Raw genomic sequence first — 22,104 nt, 5'->3', positions numbered from 1 at the left:
ATCATCTGAAGGCAATCGTCTATGCTGTGAAGATACGAGATGTGCAGCACCTGAAACTACGGATACTGGAAGCCTGTGCTAGCATTTCTCCTGCGGTGTTGCTATCAGTGTGTGAAGAGTGGGAGAAGAGGGTTGCATTGACAATCCAACACAATGGGCAGCACATTGAACACATTTTATAAGTGGTCAGAAACTTGTAAATAACTCATGAAAGAATAAAGTTACGTTAAAACCAAGCACACCATTGTTTTTCTTGTGAAATTCCCAATAAGTTTGATGTGTCACATGACCCTCTTCCTATTGAAAAAACAAAAGTTGGATTCAAAATGGCCGACTTCAAAATTGCCGACATGGTCACCACCTATCTTGAAAAGTTTCCCCCTCACATATACTAATGTGCCACAAACAGGAAGTTAATATCACCAACCATTCCCATTTTATTAAGGTGTATCCATATAAATGGCCCACCCTGTACTATGAAATCACAAATGTTTTTCAGTCAGTTAAGGTACTGTGACATCAGTCAGGGAGGCTATGATGTGCTTCAGTAAGCTAAGGTACTGTGACTTCACAAATGTGTGTGTCAGATAAGGTACACCACAGGTGGGCTTCAGTCAGGCTACTATGACATCAGAAGTGGGTGTTCAGGTAGGCTACTCTGTGTATGACATCACAAGTATGTTTCAGCCAGGTGAGCGGCTGTGACATCACAAGTGTTTCAATAAAGTAATCATGTGTCATCACAAGCAACTTTTCAAGTAAACTGCTGTGACATCGGTAGGTTTATGCCAGGTAAGCGGCTGTGATATCAGTAAGGTAAGTTAGTGCGACATGACAAGTTGGTTTTATCTGTGATATCATTAGTGCAGGGAACAGCAACCTTCGGCGCTCCAGCTGCTGTAAAACTACAACTCCCAGCATGCAAACATGCTCAGCTGTTCTTCTAACTCCCATAGAAGTGAATGAAGCATTCTGGGAGTTGTAGTTTCGGAACAGCTGAAGTGCCGGAGGTTGCTGATCCCTGTCATTAGTGTAAGCTTTTTGTGACATCACAAAGTAGTTTTCCTGGCATGTGAAATCACAAGTGTGTCTCAGTTAGGTATGCTCGAGGGAAGACACTGTATTCACCATCAAATTAGCATTTGGAAATCAAGGAACCCATATACTGTACTTGCATTGGAAGATGCCTCTTGTTCATTCTTGCTACTGTGCTAAACCAGTTGTTCATGGTGGTCTGTAAAGACTGACATTCTGGATGTCACCATGAATAAAAACTAATTATTTATTTGCCAAAAACTGCACCCGACGACGTGTACAAAGATATCTGACTGGCTTTGGAGGCTATAAGTGACCATTAAGAATGTGATAGATTACCAAAGACATCAGAAAATGGTCTAAACCAGCCTTCACCTCTGTCTAAAGTCAATATTATGGCCACACAGCGCTCACGAATGACATTTTACAACATCACAGCCTAGGTCTACATAAATTCTCACTTCATAAATATGTGGATTTTCTTGTACTGATTTATAATTATGTTCTATTTGCTTTTCAGACTGAAAAGCGTGAAGTTAGATCTTGTTTGATCCTTTTACCAGAACAGTGCATTGTGGGAGCTCAGATGGGTTACACAGATAGATCTATGTTCTCATATGACACTGCAAAACCAGCCATAAATATGAATGTTGAACACAAAAAAAAGTTTTTTAGTCTGGATTCACACGGGCATTGCGGGAAAAGATGCGGGTGCGTTGCAGGAACATGCACGATTTTTCCCCGCGAGTGCAAAGCGTTTTAATGCGTTTTGCACGCGCGTGAGAAAAATCGGCATGTTTGGTACCCAGACCTGAACTTCTTCAGAGAAGTTCGGGTTTGGGTTCAGTATTCTGTAAATTTTATTATTTTCCCTTATAACATGGTTATCAGGAAAAATAGCATTCTTTAATACAGAACGCTTAGTAGAAGGTCAATTGAGGGTTAAAAAATAAACTCACCTCCACCAATTGATCACATAGCTGCCAGTCTCCGGTTCTCTCTTCAGGACCTGTCAAAGCACCTGTGGTGACATCACTGAGCTCATCACATGGTCCATCACCATGGTGATGGATCATGTGATGAGCACAGTGATGTCACCACAGGTCCTTTGACCGGTCCTGAAGAAAGAACAGGAGACCGGCAGCTACGCTATCAATTGGAGGGGAGTTAATTATTTTTTTTAACCCTCAATTGACCTACTAAGCGTTCTGTATTAAAGAATGCTATTATTTTCCCTTATAACCATGTTATAAGGGAAAATAATACAGCAAATAGACTTTCATCCTAGCAACCATGCGTGAAAATCGCACCGTATCCGCACTTGCTTGTAATTTTCACACAGACCTATTCACTTCTATGGGGCCTGCGTTGCATGAAAAAACGCACAATATAGAGCATGCTGCAATTTTCACGCAACGCACAAGTCATGTGTGAAAATCACTGCTCATATGCACAGCCCCATAGAAATGAATGGGTCCGGATTCAGTGCGGGTGCAATGCGTTCGCATTGCACCCGCGTGGAAATCTCGCCCGTGTGAAAGAGGCCTTAGATCAGAGTTTCATCACATGTCTGTTTTAGTCAGTGATTGTAAGCCATAACCAGGTGCAGATCTTTCCTCCATACCTTATGTCTGTGGAGGCTCCACTCCTGGCTTTGGCTGGGGAGTAAATAATGTGTCTACAGGCAACAATGAAGCATGGGGGAGGTTTCATTGAAAGCTGTGTGCAAATGTACCTAGAAGAACTGATGCCGTTTTGAACGAAAAGGGTGGTTACACCAAGTATTGATTTAGATATTTCTGTTCACTCACTTTGCATTTTGTTAAAGGTTGTCTCACATCAGAAATCGATGGAATATTGCTAGGATATGCCACTAATGCCAGAGTTGCAGAACACACCTCTGGGACTAACTCCTTTCTCCAGAATAGGGCCCTGAAGTGAACAGAGGGTGGCCACACAGGTCCTTATGATAGTCCTAGTTTCCATCTTGAACCTTTTGTAAGCCAAGAATTTGTTCCAACTTCAGTTTAATTGTTCTAAAAAAAAAAAAAAAAAATCTCTCATATATATATATATATATATATATATATATATATATATATAAAATACTGTTCCTTCCAATTCTGGACATGAAATTAGTACTCTGAAGAAGACATTTATGAATGTTTTTATTAGAAAAGGCCTCCTGAGCCCTTCCGGTCACCTTTGTAATCATGAATCTTTCCGGAGGGACATTTTTGAATTCCAGCCTGAACCCTGCTATCAAGGAATCTAGAATCCATGAACTGTTGGACATTTGTCTCCAGGCTAGGAGGAAGTTTATCTTCCTACTACCCTGGCATCATTTGGATTTCCCTGTATCAGATCTGACACTTAGGCCTCATGCACACGACCATAGGTATTTTGCAGTCCTCAAAAAACAGATGACGTCAGTGTGCATTCTGCGGAACGGGCGGAACAGCTGGCCCCTGATAGAACAGTACTATCCTTGTCTGTAATGTGGACAATTATTTTTTTTGCAGAACGGAAACAGAACTTGTTGTAGGCAGGTCCACATTGAAAGATCATTTAGTGTAGCAAAAACCCAGCAGAACCAAATATATACTACAGTACAAAATACTGCTGCTCTTGCAACAGTATTCAACCACTGTCCTGAGGCTGGTGAAACAGATGAGTTCAGGAGGGCACCTGCAGCTGTTGGTCAGGTGCATAAGTACCTGATGCTCTAACATTAATGCCAAGAGCATCAGATTATGTACCTGGCCACCAGCTGTGAGGCTTAGGTGCCCCCTGGCCATTGGCTTACCAGGAAATTTCCCTGTAGAGTCTGGCCAGTCTGCCCCTGTAGATCTCCTATGAAAAGAGCTAGAAAGGGAAACTTTATATCCCCTGCTTTTTCCCCAAGATATCATCCAAAAATAAAGCTTCCCTTCACAAGGTATATTACAGAGCCTAACTTGAGGTGACATCCTCCAACCAATTCTTAACAGAGCCCTATGAGCAGAATCAGGGCTCATGCACATGTGCCGGCCCAAGCTACAGACTGCAAATTGCAGTCTGCAATACACGGGCACTGACCGTAGTGCTGCCATATGCAGGACCCATTCACTTGAATTGCAAAAAAGTAGTGCGTGCACGGACAGAGTGCTCTAGCGCTTCTGTTCTGCACCGCATCCCCCAGACCCATTCGAGTGAATGGGTCTGTATTCATACTACAGTGTGCACACTGCTGGTGTCTATATAATGCACAGCAGGGTAACATCCATGTTGCATGAGTGCTTAGTAAGCAGGAATGAGCAGAGCCTTACAGCAAAGGCTTTAAAAAAAGTTTGATGTAGCCCAAAAATTTTTTCTAGATGGCTTGCTTCTAATCTGCGATCCTAACCGATTAGCTGGAACCAGTCATCAAAATGCTCCATAAAACCTCCAGCATTATCTGATAGCTGATATCTTGGACAAACATTAGAAACATGACATCTAATGGACATAAGTGCTGTAAAAACTAATTCCCATGCAAGTTAGTCTTGAAGCTTGCTGCGCCCTCATTCCACCTGTTTGCATCAATTTCCTTCAGGCACAATTCAGTCTAATCTTGCAGTGCACACATACTGATCTCCGCTATAGTGTACATGACTTCAGTCTGGATTCTGCTTTTATAGAAGAGGTGATGCTCTGCCAGAAGGTAGCCTGCTCCTGCAATGCCCAAGTTGTCATCTGCTGAAGCCTGATTTATGAAGGTGTGGGGGGGGATTAATGCACATGTGCCAAACCATATCAAAGCTCATGTGCAAGATCTCATAATGGAATTGTGCCTGAGGGATACAAGGCCATCAAAACATGAAAGGCAAGCACAGCAAGCTTGAAGGGCTCCTGTGTCTGTGTACTGCAAAAAGATAGGCATGTCCCATCTTCAGCTGCATCTTGCAGATCACAGATGCATTGAAGTCAGTGAATCTGTACTGCAATGTGAAGTGCACACAGATGGTGCTCATGGTTTGTCAGTAAAACAGGTGCAGCCATCCCATGAGCACTTCAATGCAGTACAGATTCATTGACTTCAATATTAGTTACTAATACTCCCTCAGGTGTATGCAGGGGCGTAACTATAGGGGAAGTGGCTGCTTTGGGGCCCTAACCCAGAAAGGGCTCATCCAGGAGGAGGACTAAAAGAATTTGTCAAGGCCCCCCCCAACAGTATTACACATTATATACAGTGACAGTATATAAAACTGATGGAACAGCTGCCGGCCCTGGTCTGAGAGAGTGATCTTTACTAGCAACAGGAATGGGGGCGACATGAAAGGAAGGGGGTTGCGAAAGAAATTACTGGGGAAGCCCCATTCAAAAATTTGCTGTGGGGCCCAGTCATTTCTAGCTACGCCACTGGGTGTATGCCTTTGTCTCAATCCAAAAGCAACTCAGTTTGACATCTCTACGATCTGTGGTGGTCCAGTTGTCCATACAGTATAATGAACAAGATAGCAATTTTTTTTGCCGGAATCAGAACTACAACAACACTTCTAGTGTATGGGCCAAACTGCTTATTTATGAGTCTCCTGCTCAGCCAGAAAGGAACCCTACTTTAATTAAAACTTACATATGTAAGCCCAATGCAATTACAGCCACAAGACATTTTAAAATCATAAAAAAGTTTATTTAAAAAGTTAAATAAAAATGTTAAGAGCATTAATACAGTGAAGAGCATTACTTTATAGCAAAGGCCTTTTTACTATAGTTATGAGACATTCTTGGCCAAGTTCACCATGAGCGTTGAGTTAAGTTGTGGTAGACAGCTGGTCCTCATATGATGACTTCTGGCATATTTGTCTCTGACAGACTGCAAGATAAAATACATGTAAAGTCAATGGTGTAAAAGTTCAGTGGCATCTTTAATGACCTAATGAGGGTTGCAGAAACATGCCATGCTCAGATGTCCAAGGCTCCGATTTGATACAATATGCACAGAGCAACCATGTCTAGTCAGTATCCTTACCCTTTGGGAGCTAGTGCCCTTACCCTACAGGAATGAGGTTCAGTTTGAGAATAGTGCGCAACTCACTAAGGGCATCTCATCATTTGCCCTGTAGTATGAGAGTTTATAGCAGCAAGAATCTTAAACTTCACTGGACATTCAGTGGCAAGATGACCGACGGTCAGTCAATGCAACAGCATGAGCACATACATGCAGGCATTGCTTCTTACCATAAACTTTGTAAGTCCTCTGTTGACTTTCAGAACATTCTTTGCCAGATGTTCCATGACTGGGACCAGAGAACTTTCTGTATAGACCATGTAGTGTTGTAGAGTTGGAGTCTGTTGAGGAAGAACCACTAGTTACATGGACTATACCACAAGCAGCATAGACTGCCATTATGAAAAGATTTTTTAGCAGGAGCTACAAAAGTATGGAATACAAGACCATAATGTTGCAGTATTATATAGGTTGAGAGTGGCAATGCAAACAGCCTTCTGTTCATTTACCTCCAGATCTCCCCACCATAGAATAGAGCTAGCTCACTGACAGTCCTCAACCTAGAAGTCATTAGAGCATTCAGCTTACCCATTCACCACCATCTAGAACCTTCTGGGATAGATGGAAAGCTGCAGCTGCCACGTGTGATGGTGGATAGTGAACAATGTCGTAGTCCAGCATAGCCAATTCTATCAGATACTTAGCCAAATTGTGCAGTGGAGCTTCCACCTAGAGGGAAACATTAATTAGAAGCCATTTCTGAACACTAAAGACATTACATGAAGGGCTCCTTCATATACAGTCTAATCCGACTGCCAGTTGAGATGTTTTTGCCCATAGAGTTGGCACCAGGCTTTCTACATGCCTAGCTTTTTATAGGAAAAAAAAAAAAAAAAAGCTCAGGGTATGCCAAGATCTAGGGTAGAAGTCACCTGGCAGTGTTGGAAGTCAAACCCAGAGCATGCCAATTTTTAGCCCAATATGTTGTACGAGATGGCGCACCTAAACATTAGTAGTTAAACATTCACTTACCTCACCAATCTTTGATGCTCTCCTCAAGAAGTGCAGAGGTAAGGGTTTGCCAATGTCAAAATTCAGCACCCTTAGGATCTGCATCTCCATGTTTCTGATCTGTGCCTTAGTGTAGGTGTGATCAGTCACAAATGCAAAGTCACCGATTTCTGGCACATAAATTTCTTCATATTTACAGGCAATGAACATTGCAGTCACTCCAGCCAGCTGCAAAAGCTTCTTTGGCACAGGATTCTCCTACAGGAGAAGCATTGCTGATTACTGTACAGTTACATAAGAGTAATTCTGCAACAATGTATCACATCAGCCGGGATACAATATTGTGGCTGAAGGACTTATTACTTTTTTTAGATGGCATTTACAGGTTCTGTATAGTGCCTATTGTTGGCCTGGGCCTGCAGTTAAGCGAGAGTATAGCTATAGAGGTGTCAGTTGTGCTCAGGTGCTGGTGCCCGAGGGTACAAACACCAGTATTAAACATTTATAGTAGGTGGGATTTTACAGTTGACAATGGAGCTTTGGGTTACCCTGTGGACCATTTCATGACAGTGCTTACCTGCAGGAAGCGATCCAGAATAGAGACTGTCATAAACAGTGTCTCCTGCAGCAGTTTAAACCGCATGTGGACCTGCACCAGCCAGTCAATCAGGATGGTCCTCATGTTACCAGTGATCTCTTGTCCCTGAAGATAATTCGGCTTTATTGCTTGTTTAGCCTGGGGAGGGAAAAAACAAAAACTTACTGAGCTGATGGCAAGAAGTAAGATGCCAAGCACTAGTCTAACAGCAAGTACATGAAGACTGAAAAAATTTGGAGATGGTGCCACCACTGGGCATGTAATGTACAACTGAGGGGAAGACACAGTATATTGGGCAGACTAGATGGGCCAAATTGTTCTTATCTGCCGACACATTCTATGTTTGCATGTGGAAGTGTACCTTATATTTATGAATACATGGAGTTAAGGGTTTTTCCAAGTGTTATTTTTAATGACCTACCCACTAGGTCAGTGATTGTGAACCTTTTACAGACCAAACTGCAACCCAAAACCCACTTATTTATTGCAAAGTGCCAACACTGCAATTTAACCTGAATACATGGAAGATATACTATACTGAACTGTAGTACTTTGAATTTATAGGCAAGCTATTGTAGCTAAATGATAATGTGCTGCCTGTGCCAATGAATGGCAAGTCTAAGTCATACTGGTATGTCAGTCTTTTTTAGGGTGCAGGTGCCCACAGAGAGCTCCAAGTGCTGCCTTTGGCACCCATGCAATAGGTTTGCACCACTGCTCTAGGTCAGTGTCTGATCGGTGGAGGTCTGACACCTGGGAACCTGGCCAATCACCTGAGAAGGCACTGGTGCACAGTAGCCTTCTCCAGCTTCTCCTAGGTTGTGTGACATCACGCTCATTGGTCAGCCACTATACAATGTAGGTCACTGATCGGTGTCAGTGAGCAGACAGAAGGCCATGGTGTTACTTTGAGCACTGATGCCTTCTCAAACTGATAGATCAGTAAAAAAAATTTTTTAGTTCACCTACTCATACAGTAGCCTCATCTCCTCACTTGAAGAGGTTGTTACACTCCAGTGATGCCATTAGAGGGAAGAATGCAGATCATTTGCAGTGGGCCAGCATTAGCTTTCCACAAAAAGCAGAGCCAGTCCTCCACAATTACATCTATGTGGTCTGTACAGCATGCATCAGGCAAGCTTGTTACCCAGTCACTACTAGGACCTCCAGTAAAGCCCCCTTACTCTACTTATTCAGTTCTGAAGACATGACAGCCATCAGTTAGTGGCATAATGACCATGATGTACATTACAGTAAGGGTGCTGGTCCTGCTGTGATGTCAGAACTGAATAATTGGGTTACAAGCTTACCTGAAATGCACCAACATAATTGGAGAGCACTGGCTTTGTCTTGTATGGAGAGCCACTGCAAGGGAAGTATCTCCCTTGGCTGCAACTGTGAACCTCTTCAAGTGAAGAGCCAGCACTGAGGGAGTTCAGGGCCAGCGGTCACTGATGCTAGGTTGCGACTTCAGCAATTGAGACCAGCTTCCAGACTGTAGCGAGATGAAGTGGGTGAACAGGGGGCAGATAGGGTAAGAAAATCTAAGGGACATAAGGAATAAGTGAAATCTTTAGCTCCTGGATAAACCCCTTTAGTAACTTTCAAAACAGGACCAGGGTTTGGGTCTGAAAAGTTTGTTACACCAAGTTTTAGAGCAGCAATATTAGTTTCGATTATCCAGTTCCACTCAGCCCCCACCTCCAAGTCCATGAGATAGCAGTAGATGTCTTTCACGTAGTCAGCACAGAGCATGGGGTTTTCAAAGTCCTCTTCATCCACATCCTTCACTTCAAGAGGTGCCTCTGAGAAAGCCTGGTTCTGCTCCTCCATAGGAGAGGCCCCAGATATTTCCATGGGACTTGGAGAGCTCTGCTGATAACAGGAGCAAGTGTTTACAAGTCATAGGCAAACCACATTCAAACTGCCAAGTGAGAAGCTCCAATTCTCAAGACACTGGTATCATGGTCTGACATAGGATTCTGGAGTTATAGCAGTGGAATTACATGGCTTATCCAAGTCATCTTCTGTGCAAACATTTGTTACTTTTAATTTATATTTAATGTACTAACAGGCACTCAATCACCAGGGACTGTACTGAGGATAATTATATCCAAAATACATCCAATGTAAAATAGTTAAAACTATAGACAATACACCCAAGATTACGTTTTCCTGTCCAACTCAGCATAGGCAGCAGGTGTGTTGCTATGGCTGGGAAGGACAGGAACCCATCCTATCAAATATACACTGTTGGTAAAACCAGAAGGAAGTTGCATATACTCCTATTGCATCCATTTCATCCAGTAGGTATAATCACCCAATAAAATATTGAAGTCCTTTCTAAAGAGAAAGCGATGTTCAATAGTTATAACTACTGCACAATGTCAGTTTCATGATTCCATTTCACTTCCTAATTGATGACCATGATTATATTAAATAAATGTATCCAATTATGTGCAAGTAGATTGTTATATTCTTCATAATGTGAATAGTATGACCAATCTCATTTAGTTCATGAATCAATGCACACAATTGTTAGCAGAGGAAAGAATCCATGCACATAATTGCTAGAAGAAAAAAGTCCAATTTCATTCATGAAACAATGTACATAATGGTTAGTATTCAAATAGCTTGATCTGGATATAACTGATCAGTATTCATATTGTGTACACATTATGTTCCTTATTCAATATAAGTGATATAAATAGCGACTTGACCTGTCATTACCGATATACTTTGTATACTGTTCCTCATTAAAGATAAAATTTTACCACATTGCCGGTTTCTCCGGAGTGGGTCTTTCTCTTGAGCGGTATTCCACTCTTGACTACCCGTACCACTGCCGATTCGTACCCTTGTTCGGCATCCCACGTGGTTGGACTGTTTTGTTTGATCTCAAATACAGCGCTCTGTTCCCTATATGCGTTATATCTTTACAAGGTTTCAAAGGTTAGGTTCCTTCACAAATTTGCATCATACTAAAGGAACCTAGTAGTGAAACCTTGTAAAGATCCAAAGCATACTGTACCAAGTATAGCGGTAATGACAGCTCAAGTGGCTATTTAGATCATTTAGATTTAAGGAACATATTGTGTACACAATACGAATACTGATCCGTTATATCTGGATCAAGATATTATACTAATCATGTCCATTGTTTAATGAATTAAGTTGGACTTTTGTTCTACTAGCAATTATGTGCATTGATTCATGAACTAAATGAAATTGTTATATTTGTAATGCGAACAATCGTATGACCAGTCTACTGGCACATAATATTTGGATCAAATTATTTTTATTAAATCATGGTGATTAATTAGGAAGTGAAAAGGAACCATGAAAAAAAAATAAAAAAAATATATATTGGTGTTATTTATATTTAACATTGATTTTCCCTTTATAAAAAAGGACTATGTTGGGTGATCATACCTACTGGACAAAATAGATGCAATTTCCTTCTGGATTTACCAACAGTGTGTATATTTGATAGGATGGGCTCCTGTCCTCCCCAGCCACAGCAACACACCTGCAGCCTATGCTGAGCTGGACAGGAAAACGTAATATCTTAGGTCTATTGTCTATATAGTTTTTAAATACGCATTTCAATTTTTATTATATTTTATGCATGTTTATATGCATTTTGGATATAATAAATATCTGTCCTCTGTACAGTCCCTGATTGAGTGCCTGTTAGTACATTTGATATACTTTTCTTTACAAAAAGACTGTGGGGCAAGAGCCGCTTTACATTTATATGACTTTTCAATTTTATGCCACCATTCCAAAGAGAAGGTGGGATTAAGATAAAGTGGACAGGGCCTTCGGCAGCCCAGATTCACCATCATTCTACACCAGAAACAGATATCCAATATGGATTCCTCTTGTGTGGACTGCATTCTTGCCAGCATTTCTGACAACAAAAAGCTACGCTTTTGAGAGGCTTAAGAGATAAGTTATATACTCCTGCCATTTCCTGTGCTGTAAGACCTCCTTCTGTTTGTATACAAGGCTGTAGCAGTGAAGTGTGTCTACAGCATGCAACTGCTGAGGACAGCACTTGGCTCCAGCAGTCAAGTCACCGATTTATCCTCAGGAGCTCCTTCACGGCAACTGCAGTTTGACAGGGCCAGGCAATGACCACCTCACACTTGGCCCTGACATCTCCTAAAGTCTAAGTGGAGAGGGCAAGACCGTTGCAGAGACTAGGTGTAATGGCAACGCCCCTGTGGCTCATTTGCACACATTAAAATGCAATTTCTCTCAGCAATGCGGCCACATATGAACATTGGACCAACACAGATGTTGTCAGCAGCCAAGCGCACATGTATACCTATAGAACTGGCTGACCCGCTACATCTGCCCTTTAAATCTAGGCTTCTCTTAAGACATTCATGGAATTAGTCTGATCACACTGGAAGGTGACCATTGTAAAGATAGCTACCAGCTTTTCTTCCTTAGGAACCTCTTCAGTGCCTGGGGCAGGTTTGATGGCCTTCTCCACAACCTTGACTTCCTAGAATGAAGATATACCGTGCAGAGTTACCACAAAGACACAATATCATATTTGGATATTTTTGCCGTTCAGTGACTGCTGCTGGAGCAAATAGTCAAAGTCTTAGGTGCACAAGCTCCAAATATACTTTAAATAGAGCTGTATGTAAAGGGAGTCACCAAGGAGAGTGAAGCAATAGTCTGCAGATGCGCTCAGTCAAGTCTGTAGAGGAAAGAACTAAATGGAAGTTTTAAAGACCAAGTGAAAAAATGTTCAGCCTAAAAGAGTGAGTAGATCCCAAAAGTGTCCATAGCCTTTAAAGGAGTTACTGTATCCAGGAATTGCTAATGACCCTTCCTCAGGATAGGTCATCATTACCACTTCACCAGGGGGCTCGAGTCCCAGCCAGCACCCCCAATCAGCTGTTTCAGGGAGCCAGCTCCGGGCAGCTTTCCTAGCACAGGACCACATGTCGTATAGCAGCTGTGCTTAGTATTGAATGGGGCTGAGCGTCAACTAGGCCACGTGACGTGGCCTAGGAAGGGGCCACAGTGTGCTGGCCTCTAACAGGATTGGTGGGGGTCAAACCCCCAATCTGACATTACCCATCCCAAGGATCAATATAAACTCCCAGAGAACTCCTTTTAAAACAGCAGATTTAGCATGATCAGGTTCACTATACTTACCATCTTCTCAGCCATTTTAGTTCTCATGCGGTTTCCAATGTCTCCAAGTGCATTTCTTGGCCGTGGCCTGGGAATTGCCTTCTTCCCAGCAATATCCATATTGTCAGCATTGATACGCATGCTCTGAAAACATTAAGCCAGAAAGTAGTTAATTACAGCAGAGAAGTAGCTTTCACATGGCTGTGCAGTGGACACGTAAGGCAATACAGCTTTAATGCGGTGTTCCAGGCTCCCGATATGGTCCTCAGGACAGGTCATGGATACCTGATGCGTGAGGGTCCGACATCCAGCACTCCCACCAGTCTGCTGTTCCCTGCAGCCTCCACCACTGAATGGAGCAGGAAGCACAGCGCCGCTCAGAGTCTAGTGGTCGCACTGTGTTACTGCAGCTCATTGAAGGGAAGCTGAGCCATGGAAATCCTGCATGGCCACTACAGCTTGAAAGTAGCTGTGCCTCCTGCTCCAGTCACAGTGCAAGATAATAGTGAAGGTCCATGCAGGATCCTGCTTCTCCTGTGTAGAGATACTTTAAAGCAGTGATCGCCAACCTGGGGTTCTCCAGCTGTTGCAAAACTAACATCATGGAAGAAATAAAATAGGCCAAGGTTTGTTAGTGTCACACCTAGAATCTAAGAAGTGCCACACCTGGGGTAGCCACACTTCAACTTACCTAAAAAAAAAAAAAAGTGACAGGGGAGCTTTAAAAGAAAGGCAAGATTTGTACCAAAACAGCCACAATTCTGGCATAAAGTCCTCAGAGTAAGCCAAACAATAGTTGATAGTCAGAAAAAATAAAAAAAATATAAAAGTCTCTGAACCCGATATATCATCCAGCCTGAGCCCCTACCATAAGTCTGGTGCAGGTCTACACTTCCATCACCTCCAGGGTCAGCCTGGTCTTCAGCCCCGGAACTGGATCCACTGAAGTTACATACAGGCGCTGGGCTCTACATTACTTCAGTGGATCCACAGCAGCTCCTCAAACAGGCATAGAAAACACGGACTCGTCCCCTTCAGTACACCTGGTGTGAGCAGGGAACCCACCTACTGCAATATGCACCACAAACACATCCAATACTGACAGGTTAGTAAATAGCCCCCCCCCTTCATGTGCCATAAAAAAAATAAAACCCACACACACAATCATTCCAGGTTAATAAGCAGAATAGTATTATATAGTCTGCAGACATCATTCAATTGAAGAGGATAAGAAAGCCTCACACAACCATATCCGTTTTTTGCTGTCCACAAATTGAGGATCCCAGCCACCATTCCCCCCCCCAGACTCTAGAGATGTCATAGCCTAGACTGCAAAACAGACAATTTTTTATTTTTTTTTTGCTGGCCACATCTGAACCACAAAATAAAGAAGATCAGATACAGACCAAACATGCAGCCCTTAGTTACTGATGTACCACTAGAATTAGCACTGCCATGGATGTTCTGCCCCACGTGTTGATGGTTACAGAAAGCAGCTCAGGCCCATAGTAAAGAAATATAAGCAACCAAGTCACTTAGTGAACTTCTGAATAGTTTCAGTGGTGCAGCCTCATCTCTGTACTTCCTAATGCTATAGATGCCTACAGAGAAGCACAAGGCCATCACTGCATCACACGTGCATGCACCAAACCTTCACCCTCGTATTCAGCTGAAGTCAGGACCCACAGCAGCAATCCAAGGACCACAATTCAGGACTGTCCAACATGTTGGAGAACCCCTCCACTTACCCTTGTCATCACAAATGCCATGCTTGCTGTTTCTCACCAGACTCAGTGCACACAACCTGCTGACTGCACGGCTGCTGCTGGGGTTTAATCCTGGACACTGGCAGCTGATTGGCCGAGAGCTCAATAATTAGCAGCTGCAGCAATTTATAGCTGATTATTTTTTATTTTTTATTTAATTTAATTTAATTTAATTTTATTTTATTTTATATAATGGTCAGAGAAGCTGTATCTGGTCTCAGTAATTTTCTTATTCTATGATTAACTTTTGATTTTGGCTTCAAAAACTGTAAAAAACCTACACATGTGGCAGCACTTTAAAGTTTTAGTTCATATGGATTTTTATTAGGCCTCATGCACACCACCGTTTTTTTTTGCGGTCCGCAAAACAGATTTCCGTTGGTCCGTGATTCGTGAACGTTTTTTCTTCCGTGGGTCTTCCTTGATTTTTGGAGGATCCACGGACATGAAAAGTGAAAAAAAAAACTAAGTCAAGTTTGCATTGAAAATGATAGGAAAAACGGACACGGATCACGGACGCGGATGACTATCTTGTGTGCATCCGTGATTTTTCACGGACCCATTGACTTGAATAGGTCCGTGAACCGTTGTCCGTGAAAAAAAATAGGACAGGTCCTATTTTTTTCACGGACTGGAAAAACGGATCACGGACGCGAAAGCCAAACGGTGCATTTTCCGATTTTTCCACTGACCCATTGAAAGTCAATGGGTCCACGAAAAAAAGGGAAAACGGAACAACGGCCGCGGATGCACACAACGGTCGTGTGCATGAGGCCTTTTACTGAAACTGCTCCAAGGCCTCATGCACACAACTGTCAGTGATTTGGCTTCAGTGGTCCGTGTCTGATTTTGCTTCAGTTGTGTTTCCTTGTGTCTTCCTTTTTTTTTTGTCTGACAGGGGGAAAAAAAGGAAGGTTAATGAAAAGTGTAATTTTATTGCACCAAGGTCTTGTAGAAAAAAACGCGACGCGGACACGGATGACATACCAGTTGTGCATCCGTTAATTTTTTTTGACGGACCCATTGACTTGAATGGGTCCGTCCTCCGTTTTCAACTGACAAGAATAGGACAGGTTATATTTTTTTGACGGACTGGAATCACGGATCACGGACGCGGAGAAAAAACGGAGGACTATCATTTTTTTTTCACAGCTCCATAGAAATGAATGGGACCTCCGCTAAACTGTGAAAAATGACGGAACGGACACGGATGCACACAACGGTCGTGTGCATGAGGCCATAATCAGAGAAGAAAATGCCTAAAATCTGCCTCCTATTGTTTTCAGTGGGAGGCACTAGAAGCATCCTATCCACAGCAGGTGGCCACAGGTTTCCACAGGCTAAATTTTCTTTAGATTTTTCTTGCAAGAATTTTGCTTGTGTGAACATCCCCTTAGGCCCCCGACACACATGAAGTTGATCACTTTTTTTTATATGCTGCAAGCAGTTTTTATGGTATTTTTTAGTAACTATTTTTTCAAAACAACTGCATAAACTTTTTTTTCCTGCTGTTGTATTCCCTATAAAGAAGGCGATAAAAGGGCAAAAGCATCAACATCACGTATTTTTAAGCAAATGCCAGAGACCTAAAATCGTTGTATAATTAAAGAAATTCCGGTACCAAAAAAAGTGTCCTGCATTTGATATTTCTCATAGACTCAACTAACATCTGGAGCTGACATACTTTTTTCCGTCTAAAATAACGTCTCTCACACAGAAATGCCTCAAACATGCAAAATGTGCATAATGAATCCGTTTTTTACAGGTTTTTTTTTTATTCTTTATTTTTCTGTTCTTCTGACAGATATCAGAACAGAAAAATAACAGTGATGTTAACTCAGCCTAAGGGCTCATGCACACAAACGTATTTTTTTTGTTTGTTTTTTGCGGACCGTATGCAGAACCATTAATTTCAATGGGTCCACAAAAAAAAAAAGTTACTCAGTGTGCTTTTCATCTCCGTATGTCCGTTCTGCAAAAAAATATCCTAAAAATGTCCTATTATTGCCCGCGTAACGGACAAGGATAGGACTGTTCTATTAGAGGCCAGCTGTTCCGTCCCGCAAAATACGGAATGCACATTATTTTTTGCGGATTCGTGTTTTGCCGCTCAGTGTGCATTCCGTTTCCATATGTCCGTTCTGCAAAAAATATGGGGTGGAATTGGAAAAAAAACACAATTCTGCTACAGTTAACTTCATTCTCCAGGTCAGTACGATTACAACGATACCCCATTTGTATAGTTTTTCTTGTGTTTCAATGCTGAAAAAATAAAAACTTTGTAAAAAAATTATTTTTAATTATTATTCTAAGGCTTCTTTCACACGGGCGTTCCGGATTTGCTCCGGATGCGTCGCGTGTGCATTGCGGGAAAACCGCGCGAGTAGGCACGCAATTGCAGTCAGTTTTGACTGCGATTGCGTTCCGATGTTCAGTTTTTCCTGCGCGATTGCAATGCGTTTTGCACGCGCTTGAGAAAAAACTGAATGTGGTACCCAGACCCAAACCCGGACTTCTTCACTTAAGTTCGGGTTTGGGTTAGGTGTTCTATTCATTTATTATTTTCCCTTATAACATGGTTATAAGGGAAAATAATAGCATTCTTAATACAGAATGCATAGTAAAATGTGGCTTGAGGGGTTAAAAAAATAAAATAAATTAACTCACCCCATCCACTTGTTCGCGCAGCTAGCATTGTCTTCTTTCAGGACCTGCCAAATGACCTTTGATGACGTAATTGCGCTCACCACGTGGTGACGTCAGCGCAGGTCCTGCTGAATGCAGATAGACGTCATCAAAGGTCCTTTGGCAGGTCCTGAAAGAAGAAGAAAGAAGACGATGCAGGCTGCGCGAACAAGAGGATGAGGTGAGTTAATTTTTTATTTTTTAACCCCTCAAGCCACATTTTAGTAAGCATTCTGTATTAAGAATTCCATTATTTTCCTTTATAACCATGTTATAAGGGAAAATAATACAGTAAACTGACTTTTATCAATTTGCTAACATCATCTCGTAGCAACCATATGTGAGCATCGCATTGCATCCGCACTTACTTGCAGATGCTATGCGATTTTCACGCATCCCCATTCATTTCTATGGGGCCTGCTTTGCGTGAAAAACGCTGAATATAGAACATGCTGTGATTTTCATGCAACGCACAAGTGATGCGTGAAAATCACCGCTCATCTGCACAGCCCCATTGAAGTTAAATGGGTCCAGATTCAGTGCGTGTGAAAGGGGCCTAAACCCTATAACTTTTTTATGTCTATGGAGCTGTGTGAGGGCTAAGACTAGGTCTACACGACGACATTTGTCGCGCGACAGATAGGGCACAACTACACTGCAACATTCGTCGCGCGACATTTTGTTGCACCAATGTCGCGCGACAATTTTTATAATGGCAGTCTATGGTGTCGCACTGCAACATGCGACATGCTGCGACTGCGACACGACAGTCGCAGAAAAATCCATCTTGAATGGATTTTCTGCGACTGTCGTGTCGCAGTCGCAGCATGTCGCATGTTGCAGTGCGACACCATAGACTGCCATTATAAAAATTGTCGCGCGACATTGGTGCAACAAAATGTCGCGCGACGAATGTCGTCGTGTAGACCTAGCCTAATTTCTTTGCGGGGCAATCTGTACTTTTAATTGATACCATTTTGGGGTGTGTATTACCTTTTTACTCAACATTTTGGGGGAGGTGAATTGACAAAAAATGGTGAATTGGCCATTTTGATATTTTTTTCTGTAACACTGTTCGCCGTATGGATTACATTTTTTTATATTTTAATAGTACAGGCATTTTTTTTAACTTTAATACGCAATCATTAGATTGCAAATTGTATTAGGGCTCATGCACATGACCGTATGTATTACGGATCTGCAAAAAATTTGGATGACGTCCGTGTGCATTCCGTATTTTGTGGAACGGAACAGTTGGCCCCTAATAGAATAGTCCTAACCTTGTCCGTTATGCGGACAATAATAAGACATGTTCTATGTTTTGTGGAACGGGCATGTGGAAATACGGAAACGGAATGCATATGGAGTAACTTTAATTGAAATCAATGGTTCCGCACACAGTCCGCAAAAAACCCCGGAACGGACGCAGAAAGAAAATACGTTTGTGTGCATGAGCCCTTATGGATAAATATCCATCACAGAACCCAGCATTTAGTGTATTCCAATGCAGTGCTGCCACCTGCAGGCCTTTATTGGAATATACTAGTGATAGGCATCAGAGCCTCAAGAAAACTTTGGCCTATCACTAGCGTATAACAGCTTCCCCGATCTCACCTGGGGGAGGCTGCTGCAGGCACGGGAGCACGCAGCTTTTGGGTTTTCACCATTTAGATGACCATGGCATCTAAAGGGTTGTCTGCTATCGGCCTTATGGCCAATCGCAGACATTAGCTTTGGGCCTTTAAAGTGACAACATGTACAGTGGAGTTTTTCAATGGGTTAAAAGGAAGCCAGAAAGACAAAAAAAATACCACCTAATAAACAAAAACTCCAGAAGCAAAAAGCACTTCTGTGTCCAGTGTTTCACATTTCCCATAGACCTTCAAATAACATCTTGAGGTGGCAGTTTTACTGCCACTAAAAACACAAAATTGCAGACAGACTCTAGAAAAAAACCTATGTGTGAACCCACCTTGACCAGGGGAAATGGAGTCCAGCTGAGGTCAGTGATGGCTGCAATGGTCAATGTGATGTCATCGCTGTACTAAACAAAGCACTAGAGCACTGGGACGGCAGTGGGGTTTACCAGGTGACTACTGCGTCTTTTATTATTTCATTCCATTTCCCCTCCTTGGGTAAATTTTACCACGTCTTAGAAAACTGCAAGGAAAAAAACCTGTGTGTGAACCTAATCCTATGGTGCTTTGTTCGGACTCTTTTAGAGCTGTTTTCACACCTAAACGCCAGAATATTTCTGGATTATCAGGTCCAGAGACTTACTTTTCACACACATAGCCTTACCCCGGAGATGTTCCATGTCGGACTACAGAGAAAATTTTCCAGGTGCCTAGGCAAAAGACGGGAACTTTAGGCATGGCTCACTGTGATTTTGTGGGACATTTAGGCCTCATGCACACGGCCGTTGCTCGGCCGTTTCGAGCATTGGGGGCCGCGACTTGCTATCCCCAATGCACGGCTAACACCTGGGCGGCTGCCGCTGACGGATCCAGACATGTAGCTATCACCCCGGAGATGTTCCATGTTGGGTGCGTTCCCACTACAGAGGAAATGTTCCAGGTCCCTAGCCAAGGGGTGGGAACTTTAGGCATGGCCCACTGTGATTTTGTGGGACATTTACTGCTGTTCTATTTTTTTGCGGTGTGGAGGCCCCGAGAGAAACACCACGGAAGTGTTCCATAGTGCTTCCGTGGAGTTTAAGTGAATGGGTCCACAGGGCTGGCCTTAGGTGTTCAGGCGCCCTGTGCGAGATAATCTTGTGGCGCCCCCTCCCCCCCGGTTTACCTAAACATACACAAAGAGGAAAACAATCTTTGTAACAAACAGTTTTTTATTACAGATAATTTAAGTGCAAGTGCAAACAAGTACAATCATACCCAGTGTCACCCATAGCCAGTCTCCTGCCCCCCTTAATCATACCCTGTGACCTTTGCCCAGTCCCCTGCCCCCTTAATCATACCCAGTGTCACCCAGAGCCAGTCCCCTGCCCCCCTTAATCATACCCTGTCACCTTTACCCAGTCCCCTGCCCTTCTTAATCATACCCAGTGTCACCCTTACCCAGTCCCCTGCCCCCCTTAAATTAAGGGTGACAGACACTGGATATGATTAAGGGGGCAGGGGACTGGATAAGGGTGACACTTGGTATGATTAAGGGGCAGGGGACTGCTCTGGGTGACACTGGGTATGATTAAGGGCCTTATAATGTGCCAGTAAAAAGGGACCCCCATAATGCCCCCCAATAATGTGCCAGTAAGTGTCCCCATAGATGCCCCCCATCATGTGCCAGTATCAAGTGCCTCTCTCCTCCTCCCCACATGTCCCAGTATCATAGTGCCATCTTGCCCCCCCAAAGTGCCAGTATCATAGTGCCATCTCCCCCCCCCCAATGTGCCAGTATTAAGTGCCTCTCTCCTTCCCACCCCCCATGTGCCAGTATCATAGTGCCATCTCCCCCCCCCCAATGTGCCAGTATTAAGTGTCTCTCTCCCCCCCCATATGTGCCAGTATCATAGTGCCATCTCCCCCCTCTCAATGTGCCAGTATCAAGTGCCTCTCTCCTTCCCACCCACCCCCATGTGCCAGTATCATAGTGCCAACCCCCCCATGTGCTAGTATCAAGTGCCTCTCTCCTTCCCCCATGTGCCAGTATCATAGTGCCATCTCCCCCCTCCCAATGTGCCAGTATCAAGTGCCTCCCCCCCCCCCCCATGTGCCAGTATCATAGTGCCAACCCCCCCATGTGCCAGTATCAAGTGCCTCTCTCCTCCCCCCCATGTGCCAGTATCATAGTGCCATCTCTCCCCTCCCAATGTGCCAGTATCAAGTGCCTCTCTCCTTCCCCCCCATGTGCCAGTATCATAGTGCCAACCCCCCCCATGTGCCAGTATCAAGTGCCTCTCTCCTTCCCCCCCATGTGCCAGTATCATAGTGCCAACCCCCTCATGTGCCAGTATCAGGTGCCAACCCCCCTCCCCCCATGTGCCAGTATCCCTCCCCCCATGTGCCAGTATCAAGTGCCTCCCGCTCCCCCCATGTGGCAGTAACAGTCAGGTATTTAAAAAAAACACAAAAACACTTATACTTACCTCCATGTCAGCGATGCGAAGCAGGCCTCTTCCGGCCTGTGTCCCGCGCTGTATGTCCATATATGGAGTCAGTGCTTGTGTATTTCAGAAAAGTTTCTGCTGGGACTTGAACCCACGACCTTCTGTATCAGAGGCAAGGCACTTAACTACACAGCTATGTCCGGTGGCAGATTATAATAGAGACGTTTTGGTCCCAAATGCACACAATGCATTCAGCAGTGTTGAGTACTTCGGTGTCCCCCCTAAGCTGCGTGGCCTAGGGTGGCCACTGGCTTCACCACAGAAAGCCAAACCACACTGGCCACGCCCCCGCTCCGTGAAGCCACTCTCCCATCGCCGGCCTTAAAAATGGTGGGAAGCTGGGGGCAGCCGGGATGCTTCTCTCTCCCTCAGTCAGCCACAGGGAGCCATGTCTGCGGGCTCTAGTGACTGACTGGTGGTGAGAGAAGCCTCAGTCGCTATGTACAGTCAGGTCCATAAATATTGGGACATCGACACAATTCTAACATTTTTGGCTCTATACACCACCACAATGGATTTGAAATGAAACGAACAAGATGTGCTTTAACTGCAGACTGTCAGCTTTAATTTGAGGGTATTTACATCCAAATCAGGTGAATGGTGTAGGAATTAAAACAGTTTGCATATGTGCCTCCCACTTGTTAAGGGACCAAAAGTAATGGGACAATTGGCTTCTCAGCTGTTCCATGGCCAGGTGTGTGTTATTCCCTCATTATCCCAATTACAATGAGCAGATAAAAGGTCCAGAGTT

At 43.5% G+C, this 22,104-nt stretch overlaps 1 protein-coding gene across 1 annotated transcript; it reads right to left on the bottom strand.

Moving 5' to 3' along the window:
• Positions 1-5,770: 5,770 nt before the first annotated feature.
• On the bottom strand, positions 5,771-14,545 carry CCNB1 (cyclin B1). Its single transcript, XM_040419627.1, has 9 exons — positions 14,525-14,545; positions 12,798-12,920; positions 12,061-12,132; positions 9,318-9,491; positions 7,596-7,754; positions 7,040-7,276; positions 6,596-6,736; positions 6,238-6,348; positions 5,771-5,872 (listed from the first exon to the last, which is right to left on the bottom strand). The coding sequence occupies exons 1-9, from the start codon at positions 14,543-14,545 to the stop codon at positions 5,771-5,773; spliced, it is 1,140 nt and encodes a 379-aa protein (XP_040275561.1).
• Between the last annotated feature and the right edge of the window lie 7,559 nt (positions 14,546-22,104).

The sequence above is a fragment of the Bufo bufo genome, chromosome 2, assembly GCF_905171765.1.
Source record: "Bufo bufo chromosome 2, aBufBuf1.1, whole genome shotgun sequence".
In the NCBI taxonomy this organism is placed as follows: Eukaryota; Metazoa; Chordata; class Amphibia; order Anura; family Bufonidae; genus Bufo; species Bufo bufo.
This window is presented reverse-complemented; position numbering and strand designations above follow the sequence as displayed.